Source organism: Oncorhynchus keta, unplaced genomic scaffold (genome assembly GCF_023373465.1).
Source record: "Oncorhynchus keta strain PuntledgeMale-10-30-2019 unplaced genomic scaffold, Oket_V2 Un_contig_18020_pilon_pilon, whole genome shotgun sequence".
Lineage (NCBI taxonomy): Eukaryota > Metazoa > Chordata > Actinopteri > Salmoniformes > Salmonidae > Oncorhynchus > Oncorhynchus keta.
Genome location: NW_026280705.1, coordinates 35,001 through 55,507, shown reverse-complemented (window position 1 = coordinate 55,507; position 20,507 = coordinate 35,001). Strand labels below are relative to the sequence as shown.

General features: G+C 42.2%; 1 protein-coding gene and 1 long non-coding RNA gene across 4 annotated transcripts in view; one reads left to right on the top strand and one right to left on the bottom strand.

Annotated features, from left to right (window-relative positions):
- Positions 1-20,507, top strand: part of LOC127919985 (semaphorin-3aa-like) — an 80,579-nt gene that overhangs the window by 40,783 nt on the left and 19,289 nt on the right. The window contains 4 exon segments of the mRNA XM_052503834.1: positions 16,324-16,443; positions 17,201-17,294; positions 17,412-17,531; positions 20,404-20,507. The exon segment at positions 20,404-20,507 is cut by the window's right edge and continues 39 nt beyond it. Of these exon segments, the coding sequence (XP_052359794.1) occupies positions 16,324-16,443; positions 17,201-17,294; positions 17,412-17,531; positions 20,404-20,507 (438 nt within the window).
- LOC127919986 (uncharacterized) lies at positions 7,760-14,174 on the bottom strand. 3 transcript variants are annotated; one of them, XR_008104671.1, is made up of 9 exons: positions 13,817-14,174; positions 13,430-13,515; positions 12,601-12,858; positions 10,766-10,808; positions 9,769-9,940; positions 9,544-9,672; positions 9,100-9,148; positions 9,014-9,056; positions 7,760-8,842 (listed from the first exon to the last, which is right to left on the bottom strand). It is a non-coding gene; the product is annotated as an uncharacterized LOC127919986 (long non-coding RNA). The 3 variants fall into 3 exon arrangements; XR_008104670.1 differs by lacking the exons at positions 9,544-9,672; positions 9,769-9,940; positions 10,766-10,808 and adding an exon at positions 11,026-11,068 and having other exon boundaries at positions 9,014-9,277; positions 12,601-12,643; positions 12,773-12,858; XR_008104669.1 differs by lacking the exons at positions 9,544-9,672; positions 9,769-9,940; positions 10,766-10,808 and having other exon boundaries at positions 9,014-9,277.

Below are 20,507 nucleotides of genomic sequence, written 5' to 3'. Positions count from 1 at the left end.
TGACATGTTGTTAGTGTGTTACCATTAGGAACCCATGTAACTAGCTTGTCTGACATGCTGTTAGTGTGTTACCATTAGGAACCCATGTAACTAGCTTGTCTGACATGTTGTTAGTGTGTTACCATTAGGAACCCATGTAACTAGCTTGTCTGACATGTTGTTAGTGTGTTACCATTAGGAACCCATGTAACTAGCTTGTCTGACATGTTGTTAGTGTGTTACCATTAGGAACCCATGTAACTAGCATGTCTGACATGTTGTTAGTGTGTTACCATTAGGAACCCATGTAACTAGCTTGTCTGACATGTTGTTAGTGTGTTACCATTAGGAACCCATGTAACTAGCATGTCTGACATGTTGTTAGTGTGTTACCATTAGGAACCCATGTAACTAGCTTGTCTGACATGTTGTTAGTGTGTTACCATTAGGAACCCATGTAACTAGCTTGTCTGACATGTTGTTAGTGTGTTACCATTAGGAACCCATGTAACTAGCTTGTCTGACATGTTGTTAGTGTGTTACCATTAGGAACCCATGTAACTAGCTTGTCTGACATGCTGTTAGTGTGTTACCATTAGGAACCCATGTAACTAGCATGTCTGACATGTTGTTAGTGTGTTACCATTAGGAACCTATGTAACTAGCATGACTGACATGTTGTTAGTGTGTTACCATTAGGAACCCATGTAACTAGCTTGTCTGACATGTTGTTAGTGTGTTACCATTAGGAACCCATGTAACTAGCTTGTCTGACATGCTGTTAGTGTGTTACCATTAGGAACCCATGTAACTAGCTTGTCTGACATGTTGTTAGTGTGTTACCATTAGGAACCCATGTAACTAGCTTGTCTGACATGTTGTTAGTGTGTTACCATTAGGAACCCATGTAACTAGCATGTCTGACATGCTGTTAGTGTGTTACCATTAGGAACCCATGTAACTAGCTTGTCTGACATGCTGTTAGTGTGTTACCATTAGGAACCCATGTAACTAGCTTGTCTGACATGTTGTTAGTGTGTTACCATTAGGAACCCATGTAACTAGCTTGTCTGACATGTTGTTAGTGTGTTACCATTAGGAACCCATGTAACTAGCTTGTCTGACATGTTGTTAGTGTGTTACCATTAGGAACCCATGTAACTAGCTTGTCTGACATGTTGTTAGTGTGTTACCATTAGGAACCCATGTAACTAGCTTGTCTGACATGTTGTTAGTGTGTTACCATTAGGAACCCATGTAACTAGCTTGTCTGACATGTTGTTAGTGTGTTACCATTAGGAACCCATGTAACTAGCTTGTCTGACATGCTGTTAGTGTGTTACCATTAGGAACCCATGTAACTAGCTCATCTGACATGCTGTTAGTGTGTTACCATTAGGAACCCATGTAACTAGCTTGTCTGACATGTTGTTAGTGTGTTACCATTAGGAACCCATGTAACTAGCTTGTCTGACATGTTGTTAGTGTGTTACCATTAGGAACCCATGTAACTAGCTTGTCTGACATGTTGTTAGTGTGTTACCATTAGGAACCCATGTAACTAGCATGTCTGACATGTTGTTAGTGTGTTACCATTAGGAACCCATGTAACTAGCTTGTCTGACATGTTGTTAGTGTGTTACCATTAGGAACCCATGTAACTAGCATGTCTGACATGTTGTTAGTGTGTTACCATTAGGAACCCATGTAACTAGCATGTCTGACATGTTGTTAGTGTGTTACCATTAGGAACCCATGTAACTAGCATGTCTGACATGTTGTTAGTGTGTTACCATTAGGAACCCATGTAACTAGCTTGTCTGACATGTTGTTAGTGTGTTACCATTAGGAACCCATGTAACTAGCTTGTCTGACATGCTGTTAGTGTGTTACCATTAGGAACCCATGTAACTAGCTTGTCTGACATGTTGTTAGTGTGTTACCATTAGGAACCCATGTAACTAGCTTGTCTGACATGTTGTTAGTGTGTTACCATTAGGAACCCATGTAACTAGCTTGTCTGACATGTTGTTAGTGTGTTACCATTAGGAACCCATGTAACTAGCTTGTCTGACATGCTGTTAGTGTGTTACCATTAGGAACCCATGTAACTAGCTTGTCTGACATGTTGTTAGTGTGTTACCATTAGGAACCCATGTAACTAGCTTGTCTGACATGTTGTGTTAGTGTGTTACCATTAGGAACCCATGTAACTAGCATGTCTGACATGCTGTTAGTGTGTTACCATTAGGAACCCATGTAACTAGCTTGTCTGACATGTTGTTAGTGTGTTACCATTAGGAACCCATGTAACTAGCTTGTCTGACATGTTGTTAGTGTGTTACCATTAGGAACCCATGTAACTAGCTTGTCTGACATGTTGTTAGTGTGTTACCATTAGGAACCCATGTAACTAGCTTGTCTGACATGTTGTTAGTGTGTTACCATTAGGAACCCATGTAACTAGCTTGTCTGACATGTTGTTAGTGTGTTACCATTAGGAACCCATGTAACTAGCTTGTCTGACATGTTGTTAGTGTGTTACCATTAGGAACCCATGTAACTAGCTTGTCTGACATGTTGTTAGTGTGTTACCATTAGGAACCCATGTAACTAGCTTGTCTGACATGTTGTTAGTGTGTTACCATTAGGAACCCATGTAACTAGCTCATCTGACATGCTGTTAGTGTGTTACCATTAGGAACCCATGTAACTAGCTTGTCTGACATGTTGTTAGTGTGTTACCATTAGGAACCCATGTAACTAGCTTGTCTGACATGCTGTTAGTGTGTTACCATTAGGAACCCATGTAACTAGCTTGTCTGACATGTTGTTAGTGTGTTACCATTAGGAACCCATGTAACTAGCATGTCTGACATGCTGTTAGTGTGTTACCATTAGGAACCCATGTAACTAGCATGTCTGACATGTTGTTAGTGTGTTACCATTAGGAACCCATGTAACTAGCTTGTCTGACATGTTGTTAGTGTGTTACCATTAGGAACCCATGTAACTAGCTTGTCTGACATGTTGTTAGTGTGTTACCATTAGGAACCCATGTAACTAGCATGTCTGACATGTTGTTAGTGTGTTACCATTAGGAACCCATGTAACTAGCTTGTCTGACATGTTGTTAGTGTGTTACCATTAGGAACCCATGTAACTAGCTTGTCTGACATGCTGTTAGTGTGTTACCATTAGGAACCCATGTAACTAGCATGTCTGACATGTTGTTAGTGTGTTACCATTAGGAACCCATGTAACTAGCTTGTCTGACATGTTGTTAGTGTGTTACCATTAGGAACCCATGTAACTAGCATGTCTGACATGTTGTTAGTGTGTTACCATTAGGAACCCATGTAACTAGCTCATCTGACATGCTGTTAGTGTGTTACCATTAGGAACCCATGTAACTAGCTCATCTGACATGCTGTTAGTGTGTTACCATTAGGAACCCATGTAACTAGCTCATCTGACATGCTGTTAGTGTGTTACCATTAGGAACCCATGTAACTAGCTCATCTGACATGCTGTTAGTGTGTTACCATTAGGAACCCATGTAACTAGCATGTCTGACATGTTGTTAGTGTGTTACCATTAGGAACCCATGTAACTAGCATGTCTGACATGTTGTTAGTGTGTTACCATTAGGAACCCATGTAACTAGCTTGTCTGACATGTTGTTAGTGTGTTACCATTAGGAACCCATGTAACTAGCTTGTCTGACATGTTGTTAGTGTGTTACCATTAGGAACCCATGTAAACTAGCTTGTCTGACATGCTGTTAGTGTGTTACCATTAGGAACCCATGTAACTAGCATGTCTGACATGTTGTTAGTGTGTTACCATTAGGAACCCATGTAACTAGCTTGTCTGACATGTTGTTAGTGTGTTACCATTAGGAACCCATGTAACTAGCATGTCTGACATGCTGTTAGTGTGTTACCATTAGGAACCCATGTAACTAGCTTGTCTGACATGCTGTTAGTGTGTTACCATTAGGAACCCATGTAACTAGCTCATCTGACATGCTGTTAGTGTGTTACCATTAGGAACCCATGTAACTAGCTCATCTGACATGCTGTTAGTGTGTTACCATTAGGAACCCATGTAACTAGCTCATCTGACATGCTGTTAGTGTGTTACCTGCAACATTATTAACCTATAATAACCTAACATTAATAAATAATAACCATAATAACCTGCAACATTAATAATAATCTTTTTCCACGTCGTGTCGTCAGATGGAAACATTTAGAAGATGTTTGTTGTGTAAATGATGTGGAAGCGACATTATAGCAACATTGATCCAAACTAGCATAGCTGTCGTTGCTAGTAGTTTCCATGACCTTGTGGTCCCCTGGAAGCGTTCCTTCCCCGCTGTGTGTGTTTGTTGGTTCTGTTGGCACGGCAAGAACGCAGTACATCACATCACTCTGTTTATTTATCTACCAATGTTCTGCATGCACAGCTGAACTCAGTGTGTCTGTGTGTGTGTTTGGGAGAGAGATGAAGTGAGTGTGTGTGGGTGTGCCGTCTGATTGTGTGCGTTATCGCAGAGAGAGAGAGAGAGTGTGTGTTGTATGTATCAGATTGTGTGTTATCTCATGTGGGGTTTACACACAACCCTCGTGTTGTATCTGCTTCTAATTTCATGGCTGAGTGCACATGCAGTGGGGGTAGGGGGCTCTAGGATTATGTGGGATTACGTAGTTCAGTCCGTAAATCACAGAGGTTCCACTTGGGTCATAGTCTGTGGCAGGTTTTTGGGTTATAAACATAGCACTGCCCTAACACAGATACATACAGACATTCCTGCTGTACACATGACCAGATACACACACGTGTACTCTATAACACACACACAGAGATGCATGCGCGCATTCACACACACACATTGATGAGGCATTTGCATGCTGTAAAAATGTTTACTCTAGAAAATGAGGCAATGAAAGCTGCGTTTTTGTGGGCACGAATGCTTGATTAGGACATTACAAAAGCAGTGGTGAATTTCTCCACTCAATTTAGAGCCCTGGAACAAATGCAACAGTACAGCACTCTCTGCCCAAATGTCTTACTGGTGATTCACTGGGCTTTGTACAAGATGACTCAGTAGGTTGGGTATGATTCAGTCAGGAACGTGACTCATTTGATTCAGTTATGGATTATTGACTATAAAACAGTTCGAGTTTAACAGGAGAAAACTGAGGATGGATCAATAACATTGTAGTTACTCCACAATACTAAGCTAATTGACAGAGTGAAAACAAGGAAGCCTGTACAGAATAAAAATATTCCAAAACATGCATCCTGTTTGCAACAAGGCACTAAAGTAAAGCAATTCACTTTTTTGTAAGCGGAATGCAGCTAAGCACAGGTAAAATCCTAGAAGAAAACTTGGTTCTGTCTGGGAGATGAATTCACCTTTCAGCAGGACAATAACCTAACACACAAGGCCAAATGTTCCTGAGTGGTCGAGATACAGTTTTGACTTAAATCACCTTGAAAATCTATGGCAAGACCTGAAAATGGCTGTCTAGTAATGATCAACAACCAATTTGACAGAGCTTGAAGAATTTTGAAAATTTAATGGGCAAATGTTACACAATCCAGGAGTAGACAGCTCTTAGAGACTTACCAAGATAGATTCACAGCTGTAATCAATGCTAAAGGTGCTTCTACAAAGTATTGACTCAGGGGTGTGAATACTTATGTAAATGAAATATTTCTTAATTATTTTTTTCAATACATTTGCAAAAAAATATGTTTTTTTTTACTTGGGGTTCATTATGAGCTATTGTGTCAATTTAGGTCCTTCTGTAGCTCAGTTGGTAGAGCATGGCGCTTGTAACGCCAGGGTAGTGGGTTCGATTCCCGGGACCACCCATACGTAGAATGTATGCACACATGACTGTAAGTCGCATTGGATAAAAGCGTCTGCTAAATGGCATATATTATTATTTATTATATATTAATTTAATTCATTTGGAATTCAGGCTACATATAGAATCACACTACATTTAGAATCACTATACATATAGAATCACAATACATATAGAATCACTATACATATAGAATCACAATACATATATAATCACACTACATATAGAATCACAATGCATAAATAATCACACTACATATAGAATCACAATACATATATAATCACACTACATATAGAATCACTATACATATAGAATCACAATGCATAAATAATCACACTACATATAGAATCACAATACATATATAATCACACTACATATAGAATCACTATACATATAGAATCACAATACATATATAATCACACTACATATAGAATCACTAAACATATAGAATCACAATACATATATAATCACACTACATATAGAATCACTATACATATAGAATCACAATACATATATAATCACACTACATATAGAATCACACTACATATAGAATCACACTACATATAGAATCACACTACATATAGAATCACACTACATATATAATCACACTACATATAGAATCACAATACATATATAATCACACTACATATAGAATCACAATACATATAGAATCACACTACATATAGAATCACTATACATATAGAATCACAATACATATAGAATCACACTACATATAGAATCACACTACATATAGAATCACTATACATATAGAATCACACTACATATAGAATCACACTACATATAGAATCACTATACATATAGAATCACAATACATATATAATCACACTACATATAGAATCACAATACATATATAATCACACTACATATAGAATCACAATACATATATAATCACACTACATATAGAATCACACTACATATAGAATCACACTACATATAGAATCACACTACATATAGAATCACACTACATATATAATCACACTACATATAGAATCACAATACATATATAATCACACTACATATAGAATCACAATACATATAGAATCACACTACATATAGAATCACTATACATATAGAATCACAATACATATAGAATCACACTACATATAGAATCACACTACATATAGAATCACACTACATATAGAATCACTATACATATAGAATCACACTACATATAGAATCACACTACATATAGAATCACTATACATATAGAATCACAATACATATATAATCACACTACATATAGAATCACAATACATATAGAATCACACTACATATAGAATCACAATACATATATAATCACACTACATATAGAATCACAATACATTTAGAATCACACTACATATAATTTCAGCACCTAAATCTTGTGATAATATCATATTGTGAGGTCCTTGGCAATTCCCAGCCCTAACAGACAAGTGATGCAGAAAATGTTGAATGGTTCAACACAGCTCAGAGTGAGAAATTATTCTCATTTAGTTCAGAAGTTATAGTTGTATCTGCAGACTGTTGCATGTTAGGTTCACTGTGTGCTCTCAAAACACAGTCAACCACCTACCTTAAACAAAGCTGCCTAGTAATTCCCCCTCCTTTCAAGGGAAAGTAATCAGTTATTCCCAATAATGACCCTTCTCTCCCCAGAGGATGCAGTGGTATTCAGGTAACGACACAGTTTGTGTGTTGAGAAGTCATTTTTCACTCTGAAAATTGCAGAGTAGCATTTCTGACTAGGCTGAGTAAATGTCTGTCAGTGGCACACACACATGCACAATATTACACACACACACACACACACACACACACACACACACACACACACACACACACACACACACACACACACACACACACACACACACACACACACACACACACACACACACACACACACACACACACACACACACACACACACGGAGACACAAAATGCCTGTCTGGAAATGAGTCTAATGACCATGAGAAAATCTAAACATCTCTGTCAGTAAGATGATTAATGAGACAGTTTACAATGTATATAATAGCGATGTGAGAATGATGGAGGAAGACATTGCTTCTTCCCTGTTGTTGCCGGAACGTTGCGGGAATGTTAGGAAGCCCATAAGGTAAAGTCATTAAGAAGACTTTCACACAAGTAACCCTTGTAACGGTCATGGTTGTGAACCATAAAAGGTTGTGGAGCATATCTGGGTTTAGAGGTTGTTGGTTTGGTCTAACCACAGAAATACTTGTAATGTGGGAGGGGAACGCTGGTTGAACACAGACAGGGACACTGGAACTGTTGTTGTGACTATGGTTTAGTGATAATATCCTGGGTTGACCTGTTGTTGTGACTATGGGTTACTGGTAATATCCTGGGGTGACCTGTTGTTGTGACTATGGGTTACTGGTAATATCCTGGGGTGACCTGTTGTTGTGACTATGGGTTACTGATAATATCCTGGGGTGACCTGTTGTTGTGACTATGGGTTACTGATAATATCCTGGGGTGACCTGTTGTTGTGACTATGGGTTACTGATAATATCCTGGGGTGACCTGTTGTTGTGACTATGGGTTACTGATAATATCCTGGGGTGACCTGTTGTTGTGACTATGGGTTACTGATAATATCCTGGGGTGACCTGTTGTTGTGACTATGGGTTACTGATAATATCCTGGGGTGACCTGTTGTTGTGACTATGGGTTACTGGTAATATCCTGGGGTGACCTGTTGTTGTGACTATGGGTTACTGGTAATATCCTGGGGTGACCTGTTGTTGTGACTATGGGTTACTGATAATATCCTGGGGTGACCTGTTGTTGTGACTATGGGTTAGTGATAATATCCTGGGGTGACCTGTTGTTGTGACTATGGGTTACTGATAATATCCTGGGGTGACCTGTTGTTGTGACTATGGGTTACTGATAATATCCTGGGGTGACCTGTTGTTGTGACTATGGGTTACTGGTAATATCCTGGGGTGACCTGTTGTTGTGACTATGGGTTACTGATAATATCCTGGGGTGACCTGTTGTTGTGACTATGGGTTACTGATAATATCTTGGGTGACCTGTTGTTGTGACTATGGGTTACTGATAATATCCTGGGGTGACCTGTTGTTGTGACTATGGGTTACTGATAATATCCTGGGGTGACCTGTTGTTGTGACTATGGGTTACTGGTAATATCCTGGGGTGACCTGTTGTTGTGACTATGGGTTACTGATAATATCCTGGGGTGACCTGTTGTTGTGACTATGGGTTACTGTTAATATCCTCTCTCTGGGGTGACCTGTTGTTGTGACTATGGGTTACTGATAATATCCTGGGGTGACCTGTTGTTGTGACTATGGGTTACTGTTAATATCCTGGGGTGACCTGTTGTTGTGACTATGGTTTAGTGATAATATCCTGGGTTGACCTGTTGTTGTGACTATGGGTTAGTGATAATATCCTGGGGTGACCTGTTGTTGTGACTATGGGTTACTGATAATATCCTGGGGTGACCTGTTGTTGTGACTATGGGTTACTGATAATATCCTGGGGTGACCTGTTGTTGTGACTATGGTTTAGTGATAATATCCTGGGGTGACCTGTTGTTGTGACTATGGGTTACTGATAATATCCTCTCTCTGGGGTGACCTGTTGTTGTGACTATGGGGTACTGATAATATCCTCTGGGGTGACCTGTTGTTGTGACTATGGGTTACTGGTAATATCCTGGGGTGACCTGTTGTTGTGACTATGGGTTACTGATAATATCCTGGGGTGACCTGTTGTTGTGACTATGGGTTACTGATAATATCCTGGGGTGACCTGTTGTTGTGACTATGGGTTACTGGTAATATCCTCTCTGGGGTGACCTGTTGTTGTGACTATGGGTTACTGTTAATATCCTCTCTCTGGGGTGACCTGTTGTTGTGACTATGGGTTACTGGTAATATCCTGGGGTGACCTGTTGTTGTGACTATGGGTTACTGATAATATCCTGGGGTGACCTGTTGTTGTGACTATGGGTTACTGGTAATATCCTGGGGTGACCTGTTGTTGTGACTATGGGTTACTGGTAATATCCTGGGGTGACCTGTTGTTGTGACTATGGGTTACTGATAATATCCTGGGGTGACCTGTTGTTGTGACTATGGGTTACTGATAATATCCTGGGGTGACCTGTTGTTGTGACTATGGGTTACTGATAATATCCTGGGGTGACCTGTTGTTGTGACTATGGGTTACTGATAATATCCTGGGACCTGTGACCTGTTGACCTGTTGTGACTATGGGTTACTGATAATATCCTGGGGTGACCTGTTGTTGTGACTATGGGTTACTGATAATATCCTGGGGTGACCTGTTGTTGTGACTATGGGTTACTGATAATATCCTGGGGTGACCTGTTGTTGTGACTATGGGTTACTGATAATATCCTGGGGTGACCTGTTGTTGTGACTATGGGTTACTGATAATATCCTGGGGTGACCTGTTGTTGTGACTATGGGTTACTGATAATATCCTGGGGTGACCTGTTGTTGTGACTATGGGTTAGTGATAATATCCTGGGGTGACCTGTTGTTGTGACTATGGGTTACTGATAATATCCTGGGGTGACCTGTTGTTGTGACTATGGGTTACTGATAATATCCTGGGGTGACCTGTTGTTGTGACTATGGGTTACTGATAATATCCTGGGGTGACCTGTTGTTGTGACTATGGGTTACTGATAATATCCTGGGGTGACCTGTTGTTGTGACTATGGATTACTGATAATATCCTGGGGTGACCTGTTGTTGTGACTATGGGTTACTGATAATATCCTGGGGTGACCTGTTGTTGTGACTATGGGTTACTGATAATATCCTGGGGTGACCTGTTGTTGTGACTATGGGTTACTGATAATATCTGGGGTGACCTGTTGTTGTGACTATGGATTAGTGATAATATCCTGGGGTGACCTGTTGTTGTGACTATGGGTTACTGATAATATCCTGGGGTGACCTGTTGTTGTGACTATGGGTTACTGATAATATCCTGGGGTGACCTGTTGTTGTGACTATGGGTTACTGATAATATCCTGGGGTGACCTGTTGTTGTGACCTATGGGTTACTGATAATATCCTGGGGTGACCTGTTGTTGTGACCTATGGGTTACTGATAATATCCTGGGGTGACCTGTTGTTGTGACTATGGATTAGTGATAATATCCTGGGGTGACCTGTTGTTGTGACTATGGGTTACTGATAATATCCTGGGGTGACCTGTTGTTGTGACTATGGTTTAGTGATAATATCCTGCAGTGACCTGTTGTTGTGACTATGGGTTACTGATAATATCCTCCTGTTGTTGTGACTCTGGGGTGACCTGTTGTTGTGACTATGGGTTACTGATAATATCCTGGGGTGACCTGTTGTTGTGACTATGGGTTACTGATAATATCCTGGGGTGACCTGTTGTTGTGACTATGGGTTACTGATAATATCCTGGGGTGACCTGTTGTTGTGACTATGGGTTACTGATAATATCCTGGGGTGACCTGTTGTTGTGACTATGGGTTACTGATAATATCCTGGGGTGACCTGTTGTTGTGACTATGGGTTACTGATAATATCCTGGGGTGACCTGTTGTTGTGACTATGGGTTACTGATAATATCCTCTCTCTGGGGTGACCTGTTGTTGTGACTATGGGTTACTGATAATATCCTGGGGTGACCTGTTGTTGTGACTATGGGTTACTGATAATATCCTGGGGTGACCTGTTGTTGTGACTATGGGTTACTGATAATATCCTGGGGTGACCTGTTGTTGTGACTATGGGTTACTGATAATATCCTGGGGTGACCTGTTGTTGTGACTATGGGTTACTGATAATATCCTGGGGTGACCTGTTGTTGTGACTATGGGTTACTGATAATATCCTGGGGTGACCTGTTGTTGTGACTATGGGTTACTGATAATATCCTGGGGTGACCTGTTGTTGTGACTATGGGTTACTGATAATATCCTGGGGTGACCTGTTGTTGTGACTATGGGTTACTGATAATATCCTGGGGTGACCTGTTGTTGTGACTATGGGTTACTGATAATATCCTGGGGTGACCTGTTGTTGTGACTATGGGTTACTGATAATATCCTGGGGTGACCTGTTGTTGTGACTATGGGTTACTGATAATATCCTGGGGTGACCTGTTGTTGTGACTATGGGTTACTGATAATATCCTGGGGTGACCTGTTGTTGTGACTATGGGTTACTGATAATATCCTGGGGTGACCTGTTGTTGTGACTATGGGTTACTGATAATATCCTGGGGTGACCTGTTGTTGTGACTATGGGTTACTGATAATATCCTGGGGTGACCTGTTGTTGTGACTATGGGTTACTGATAATATCCTGGGGTGACCTGTTGTTGTGACTATGGGTTACTGATAATATCCTGGGGTGACCTGTTGTTGTGACTATGGGTTACTGTTAATATCCTCTCTGGGGTGACCTGTTGTTGTGACTATGGGTTACTGATAATATCCTGGGGTGACCTGTTGTTGTGACTATGGGTTACTGATAATATCCTGGGGTGACCTGTTGTTGTGACTATGGGTTACTGATAATATCCTGGGGTGACCTGTTGTTGTGACTATGGGTTACTGATAATATCCTGGGGTGACCTGTTGTTGTGACTATGGGTTACTGATAATATCCTGGGGTGACCTGTTGTTGTGACTATGGGTTACTGATAATATCCTGGGGTGACCTGTTGTTGTGACTATGGATTAGTGATAATATCCTGGGGTGACCTGTTGTTGTGACTATGGGTTACTGATAATATCCTGGGGTGACCTGTTGTTGTGACTATGGGTTACTGATAATATCCTGGGGTGACCTGTTGTTGTGACTATGGGTTACTGATAATATCCTGGGGTGACCTGTTGTTGTGACTATGGGTTACTGGTAATATCCTGGGGTGACCTGTTGTTGTGACTATGGGTTACTGATAATATCCTGGGGTGACCTGTTGTTGTGACTATGGGTTACTGATAATATCCTGGGGTGACCTGTTGTTGTGACTATGGGTTACTGATAATATCCTGGGGTGACCTGTTGTTGTGACTATGGGTTACTGTTAATATCCTGGGGTGACCTTTTGTTGTGACTATGGGTTACTGATAATATCCTGGGGTGACCTGTTGTTGTGACTATGGGTTACTGATAATATCCTGGGGTGACCTGTTGTTGTGACTTTGGGTTACTGATAATATCCTCTCTCTGGGGTGACCTGTTGTTGTGACTATGGGTTACTGATAATATCCTGGGGTGACCTGTTGTTGTGACTATGGGTTACTGTTAATATCCTCTCTCTGGGGTGACCTGTTGTTGTGACTATGGGTTACTGATAATATCCTGGGGTTACCTTTTGTTGTGACTATGGATTAGTGATAATATCCTGGGGTGACCTGTTGTTGTGACTATGGGTTACTGATAATATCCTGGGGTGACCTGTTGTTGTGACTATGGGTTACTGATAATATCCTGGGGTGACCTGTTGTTGTGACTATGGATTACTGATAATATCCTGGGGTGACCTGTTGTTGTGACTATGGGTTACTGGTAATATCCTGGGGTGACCTGTTGTTGTGACTATGGGTTACTGATAATATCCTGGGGTGACCTTTTGTTGTGACTATATTAGTGATAATATTCTCTGGGGTGACCTGTTGTTGTGACTATGGGTTACTGATAATATCCTGGGGTGACCTGTTGTTGTGACTATGGGTTACTGATAATATCCTGTGGTGACCTGTTGTTGTGACTATGGGTTACTGATAATATCCTGGGGTGACCTGTTGTTGTGACTATGGGTTACTGATAATATCCTGGGGTGACCTGTTGTTGTGACTATGGGTTAGTGATAATATCCTGGGGTGACCTGTTGTTCTGACTATGGATTACTGATAATATCCTGGGGTGACCTTTTGTTGTGACTATGGGGTACTGATAATATCCTGGGGTGACCTTTTGTTGTGACTATGGGTTACTGATAATATCCTGGGGTGACCTTTTGTTGTGACTATGGATTAGTGATAATATCCTGGGGTGACCTGTTGTTGTGACTATGGGTTACTGATAATATCCTGGGGTGACCTGTTGTTGTGACTATGGGTTACTGATAATATCCTGGGTTGACAGTAAAGTTTAACTCAAGGTTGATATCCTTCAAACCTGTCCAGTTAGATATCAATGACTTTTATCAGCCTTTACACAACATGGCTAGTTATTCCTGATCTGGCATTTCATTTTGACAGAGGAAGACCTTATGGTGGAAACAGATTCCACACTACGTTGGTGTAAAGTTTGAGTGATTTACTCCGTGAATGGTTTATTTTCTATTTTCTCTTATCTGTTGAACTTTCAGCCTTTAAAAAAATATTTTTGCCCCTTCCACTGTCCTGGCTTACTTATTAGCGAAGCAAGGAAATAAATGTAATGTCTCATTGCTGTGAGGGACAGGGAAGCCTGAGCAGTTAGCATCCCTGAGACTAGAGGTGACTCTGTGCAGACGGAACATAAACCTTAGGTTTAGGATTTTTATTGACACAGAAGGTACGTATTTATTTTCTTAATGACCCGGGAAAGAGATGTGTGTGTGTGTATTAACCTGGAATGGGCTTTGTGTCTGTGTGTGTCTGTGTGTGTGTGTCAGTCAACTAAAGGTGTGTATTCCTCATCAATGAATCGTGCCTTCATCTTTTTAGCATGTGTGTACCCTACTGAACCCTGTAGAAGACTTACCAGAGGGCTAGAACATGAACTAATCCCATTCATTAGGGTTAGCATAAACAGTCTCCCAGCACTGGGACTATCCACATGCGCTGAGGCTGGGAGTCCAAATACCTTCAGTAAATTCAACCAGATGGATCACTACAGATCTGACGTGAATACACACACACTGACGGACGAACGGACGGACACACGCACAAACGTTTACGGATGGACAGGTGGACGGACACACACACACACACACACACACACACACACACACACACACACACACACACACACACACACACACACACACACACACACACACACACACACACACACACACACACACACACACACACACACACACACACACACACACACACGGACAGGGACACACATGGAAACACACACGGACGGACGGGTCATTAGAGATCTGATGTGAACATGGGATGCATCCCAAATGGCACCATATGACCTCTGGGTCTACCTATGGGCCCTGGTCAAACAGAGTGTACTGTAGAGGGAACGGGGAGCATTTAGGACACAGTCATGGCCTAATTTAGCTCACAGGTGGCATTTCCTTCAGCAAAACTGAACGCCACTTCATTTCACAAGCAATTTACCACAGCAACGGGAACTGGAAACTCCTACTTCAGATTGCAGGAGCTTTCCAGTAGCGCCAACCACCAAGTCTTATTTATGCCTGGAGTGATCAAATCTGAAGTTGTTTTAGGTTGCACCTACAGCACTTTAAGACAGCTGGAGCGCGCAGACATATTGTCCTCACTATGTCCTGTAGTTACCTCTGTATTCTAGAGCTACTTTGGTAGGCAGAATGTGGTAGCTCAGCTGATCAAGATAACTGCAGATAAGGTACTTAAACTAACGATTGAACTGCAATCAGCAAAACTGGACAAACTTTGGTTTGAAGTAGTTACTAGCATATTAACTGAATCGTTGCTTAATTTGCTTAGTTGTAGCTGTATATAATTACACAGATACAGTAAATGCTAGATGCTATGTGGACACTTAAAGATGGACTCCGCAGTACGGGGAAACAGGGCCACGGGCCCCACCACCACCACCACCACCACCACCACCACCACCACCACCACCACCACCACCACCACCACCACCACCACCACCACCACCACCACCACCACCACCACCACCACCAACACCACCACCACCACCACCACCACCACCACCACCACCACCACCACCACCACCACCACCACCACCACCACCACCACCACCACCACCACCACCACCACCACCACCACCGTTGTTGTTGTTGCCGAGCTGAGGAGCGTCATGCAGCAAGGAAAAACAAATAGCAGGACATACTGTGCTCTTCTGTTTCCACTAACTTCTTTGTTGTTGTAATATCTCAAACAGACATGGCTGTTACATCATTAAGGATTCCAGCTTTAACATGTGAGTGTTGTTTGTTTGAGAGTTTGAAACTGATCAAGTGTTTAAAAAAAAGTTTTATGTTTATTGAACCTTTATTTAACTAGGCAAGTCAGTTAACAACAAATTCTTATTTACTAACTAACTAACAATCACGGTCAGTTGTGATACAGACTGGAATCAAACCAGGGTCAGTAGTGACACCTCTAGCACTGAGATGCAGTGTCTTAGACCGCTGTGCCACTCGGGAGCCCAAGTTGATGAGATGTTGATGAGGTGTTTGTCTCTCGTCTCCTGTCAGAAAGAGTGTTCCAACTTCATCCGAGTGCTCCAACCCTACAACTCCACCCACCTGTATATCTGTGGTACAGGGGCCTTCCACCCTATCTGTGCCTACCTGGAGATGGGCAAACGGGCAGAGGTAAGGGGCAACAACACACACACACACACACACCACCCCTCTAACCTCCAATAGAATCTAAATTGCACCAAGACAAGGGACTAGATCATTATTTTCTGACTATTTCCCACTCATTCAGTGTTTCTAATCAATGATTTCATTTGTGCAAAGTGGGGGGGGCTCATTACACAGGCCCACATTAACAAGCGGAAATCGTTCTCCCACACAACAGTTTAATCAATCATCTTGATAAGCAGATACAGCTTAATCAATGATCCCACACAGTGTAACTGTTCAACTGTGGAAAGGGGGGGAAATCACTATCTTGTCCTGCATTAATATAATGGGTTCTGTGTGTGTGTGTGTGTGTGTGTGTGTGTGTGTGTGTGTGTGTGTGTGTGTGTGTGTGTGTGTGTGTGTGTGTGTGTGTGTGTGTGTGTGTGTGTGTGTGTGTGTGTGTGTGTGTGTGTGTGTGTGTGTGTGTCTGTGTCTGTGTGTATACCATGGTGCTATTTTACATAGATTGACGGGGTCTGTCAGTTATTAATATACATCTACAAGGTCAATAAGGTACAGCTCTACTCCACAGTACGTGTTTCTGGTCTCTAATGACACACTGTTACCCATCAAGTGCACTAATTTGACACACTATTCCCCATTTAGTGAACTTCTTGCAAACCATATTAGTGAACAACTTTTGTGTCATTTGCGTGTTGTTTTGGAATGTTCTAGATGGGTTTCCTACGGGCTATTCTTGAACACTGATCTTTCCCTTCAGGACAACATCTTTCGACTGGAGTCGTCCCACTTCGAGAACGGCCGGGGGAAAAGCCCCTACGACCCCAAGATGCTCTCTGCGTCCATCATGTTAGGTGAGTCCGACTCTAATCCCACTTGTGATTGGTTGAAGTTTGCCAGTGGACTTCCTGACACTTAACATCTCTAATCTCATTGGCTGCTTGTTGCTGACCCTGGTTTCTGGTTGGCAGATGGGGAGCTGTACTCTGGCACGTCGGCAGACTTCATGGGAAGGGACTTTGCCATCTTCCGCACCCTCGGGGAGCATCATCCTATCAGGACTGAGCAACATGACTCTAGATGGCTCAATGGTACAACACAGTGATTTAATATCTTCTTTATTTATTCTTTATTATACAGCTCGATCACATTAAAGCAAAAAGCTATTTTCCAAGGGAGAAATCAAATAAGACACTTCTGATTAAATTGTATTTGCAGAAGTATAACTAATTGAAATGAACAAGAGGGAACCGTTGATGATATGACACAGTAGGCAACAACCTTTATTGGCTGAAATTATATGAATCAGCCCTTTTTATTGGTTGATAGGAGAGGGGGCTCTTGATAGTATAATATAGACATGATACACTTAATCCTTTAAAGCGCATCAAAGGAACCTTCTCATTGGTCAATTGGCGAGAGGACGCCATTCATTGGTTTAAATAGCTGTCGGACAGAGCTTAGTCCTATCTATAAGCCATGAGTGTCTCCGATGATTCCCATTCAAAGACAGACATAGATATCAGATCCCATTCATAAAGTCAGTGTGTGTATGAATGTGTGTGGCTGCTGGTGCTGGTGAGATTAGCCAGGGGTGGGAAGGAGAGGAGCCCTCACTCTGTCAGTCTGTCTGCATAGCCAAGGATTTAATGGCTGCCGCACAAAAGGTCAATTTATGTTTTTTTCCCCGGAGTCCATATTCTTTCCCATGGAGTTAATCCCCTCAGCTGTTTTCCGGCAGCGACGTCAAATTTCAACCCACCACCACCCCTTTACAGCCCCACCTCCCATTCACAGAACAGTGAACCCCCCAAACCCACTCCATGGTGATGAATGCCGTGACACATTCAGAAAGAGCGATTTACCCAAAAGGTAATCTTCTCACCTTAATCCTCCTGTTGTCTGTTAGCTTCTCCATCCACTGGCTCCGGATAAATCCTCTCTGGTTATTGTAATTTGGGGATTACCAGAATGGATTCTTTTCTATTCTAGACTCTAGACTAGTATGAATGGCAAGCATGGCGTTCCTACTTCAGAGAGAATCCTTAATGGCTATGTGAATAGGTATGCACTTCAGAAGGCTTCAGACCCTAGGTTGGCCAGACAGACTGTGGCAGACATTTATTTACACATCCTCCTGATCTGTTAACACTCCTAACTCGGGTTTATAGTTAAGCCCACGACCAATGAAATGGCCTTTGTGCAACATTAAATGTATTGAATGGCATGAGTGCAGCCGTTGTGGTGTGTGTGTGTGTGTGTGTGTGTTTGGTGGGGGTTGTGTGTGTGTGTGTGTGTGCATCCGTCTGCTGTGTGGCTGTGTGTGTGTGCATCCGTCTGCTCGCGCACTGTGCATTTATTAAATGTCTGTGTGTGTGTGCATCCGTCTGCTCGCGCACTGTGCATTTATTAAATGTCTGTGTGTGTGTGTGCATCCGTCTGCTCGCGCACTGTGCATTTATTAAATGGCTGTGTGTGTGTGCATCCGTCTGCTCGCGCACTGTGCATTTATTAAATGGCTGTGTGTGTGTGCATCCGTCTGCTCGCGCACTGTGCATTTATTAAATGTCTGTGTGTGTGTGTGCATCCGTCTGCTCGCGCGCTGTGCATTTATTAAATGTCTGTGTGTGCGTGCTTCCACACCTGCATTGCTTGCTGTTTGGGGTTTTAGGCTGGGTTTCTGTACAGCACTTTGAGATATCAGCTGATGTACGAAGGGCTATATAAATACATTTGATTTGATGTGATTTGATATCTGTGTTTGGGACTCCCATCCACATGGAGACAGTATAAATCTGGCAGCGTAATGGTCCTGCTTTGGCCATGGGTCTCCCTTTTCACGGCCACATCCTGTATTGTGTGAGTGTGTGTGTATATACAGTTGTGGCTGTATTGTGTGTGTCAGTGTGTGTGTGTGTGTGTGTGTGTGTGTGTGTGTGTGTGTGTGGGAGCTTACCGCCACCATAACACTGCCCCGCTTGTTTCTCTCTCTAACTTAGTTGGGTTGGCGAAACGCCATCTCTCCTTTCCCGTGCCGACGCCTCCATGACTGACTGCTCCCAGATCAGTTTTCCGTAAAGAGCTCTATCCATTTAGCTGGGGATATTCAAGCCCTAGGCTCTTGGCTCAAGTCATTTAGGAGTTTGATTTCTTCGCACTCCGAAATCTGCAATCGATGTATTAGGTATGTGTCCCAAATGGCACCCTATTCCCTATGTAGAAATAGTGCACTAAGTGTATATTACATAGGGAATATGGGTGGAGGATTTGTGTCTTCTAAAGTGTATATTAGGACTGGAGAATCAGAGTCATATGTGTTTGTTTGGAGGTGTCTTCTAAAAGGGGTTGGAGGACTGGAGGACTGGAGGATGGAGGTGTCTTCTAATAGGGGTTATGGAGGACTGGAGGATGGAGGTGTCTTCTAATAGGGGTTATGGAGGACTGGAGGATGGAGGTGTCTTCTAATAGGGGTTATGGAGGACTGGAGGATGGAGGTGTCTTCTAATAGGGGTTATGGAGGACTGGAGGATGGAGGTGTCTTCTAATAGGGGTTATGGAGGACTGGAGGATGGAGGTGTCTTCTAATAGGGGTTATGGAGGACTGGAGGATGGAGGTGTCTTCTAATAGGGGTTATGGAGGACTGGAGGATGGAGGTGTCTTCTAATAGGGGTTATGGAGGACTGGAGGATGGAGGACTTCTAATAGGGTTATGAGGACATGGTGGAATTAAATAGCGGTTGGTTTAATGCGGATATGAGGGTTTCATGGTTAAGCCCTAGTGAAAATTAGTCATTGTTTGTTTATCAAGCTGGTGTTTGTTTGCGTGCTCATGTATCTGTGTTTGCACATATGTGTTTGAATGTTTTTTTTTCATGTCTGTAAGCAGTTCGTGTGTGTGTGTGTGCGCGTGTGTGTTTGTACCCGTGTATTTGTTAACATGTGTGTGTGTGTATGTATGTCAGACCCCAGGTTTGTAGGTGTAAACCTGATCCCAGAGAGTGACAACCCTGAGGATGATAAGATCTTCCTCTTCTTCAAAGAGAACGCCATGGATGGAGAACACACT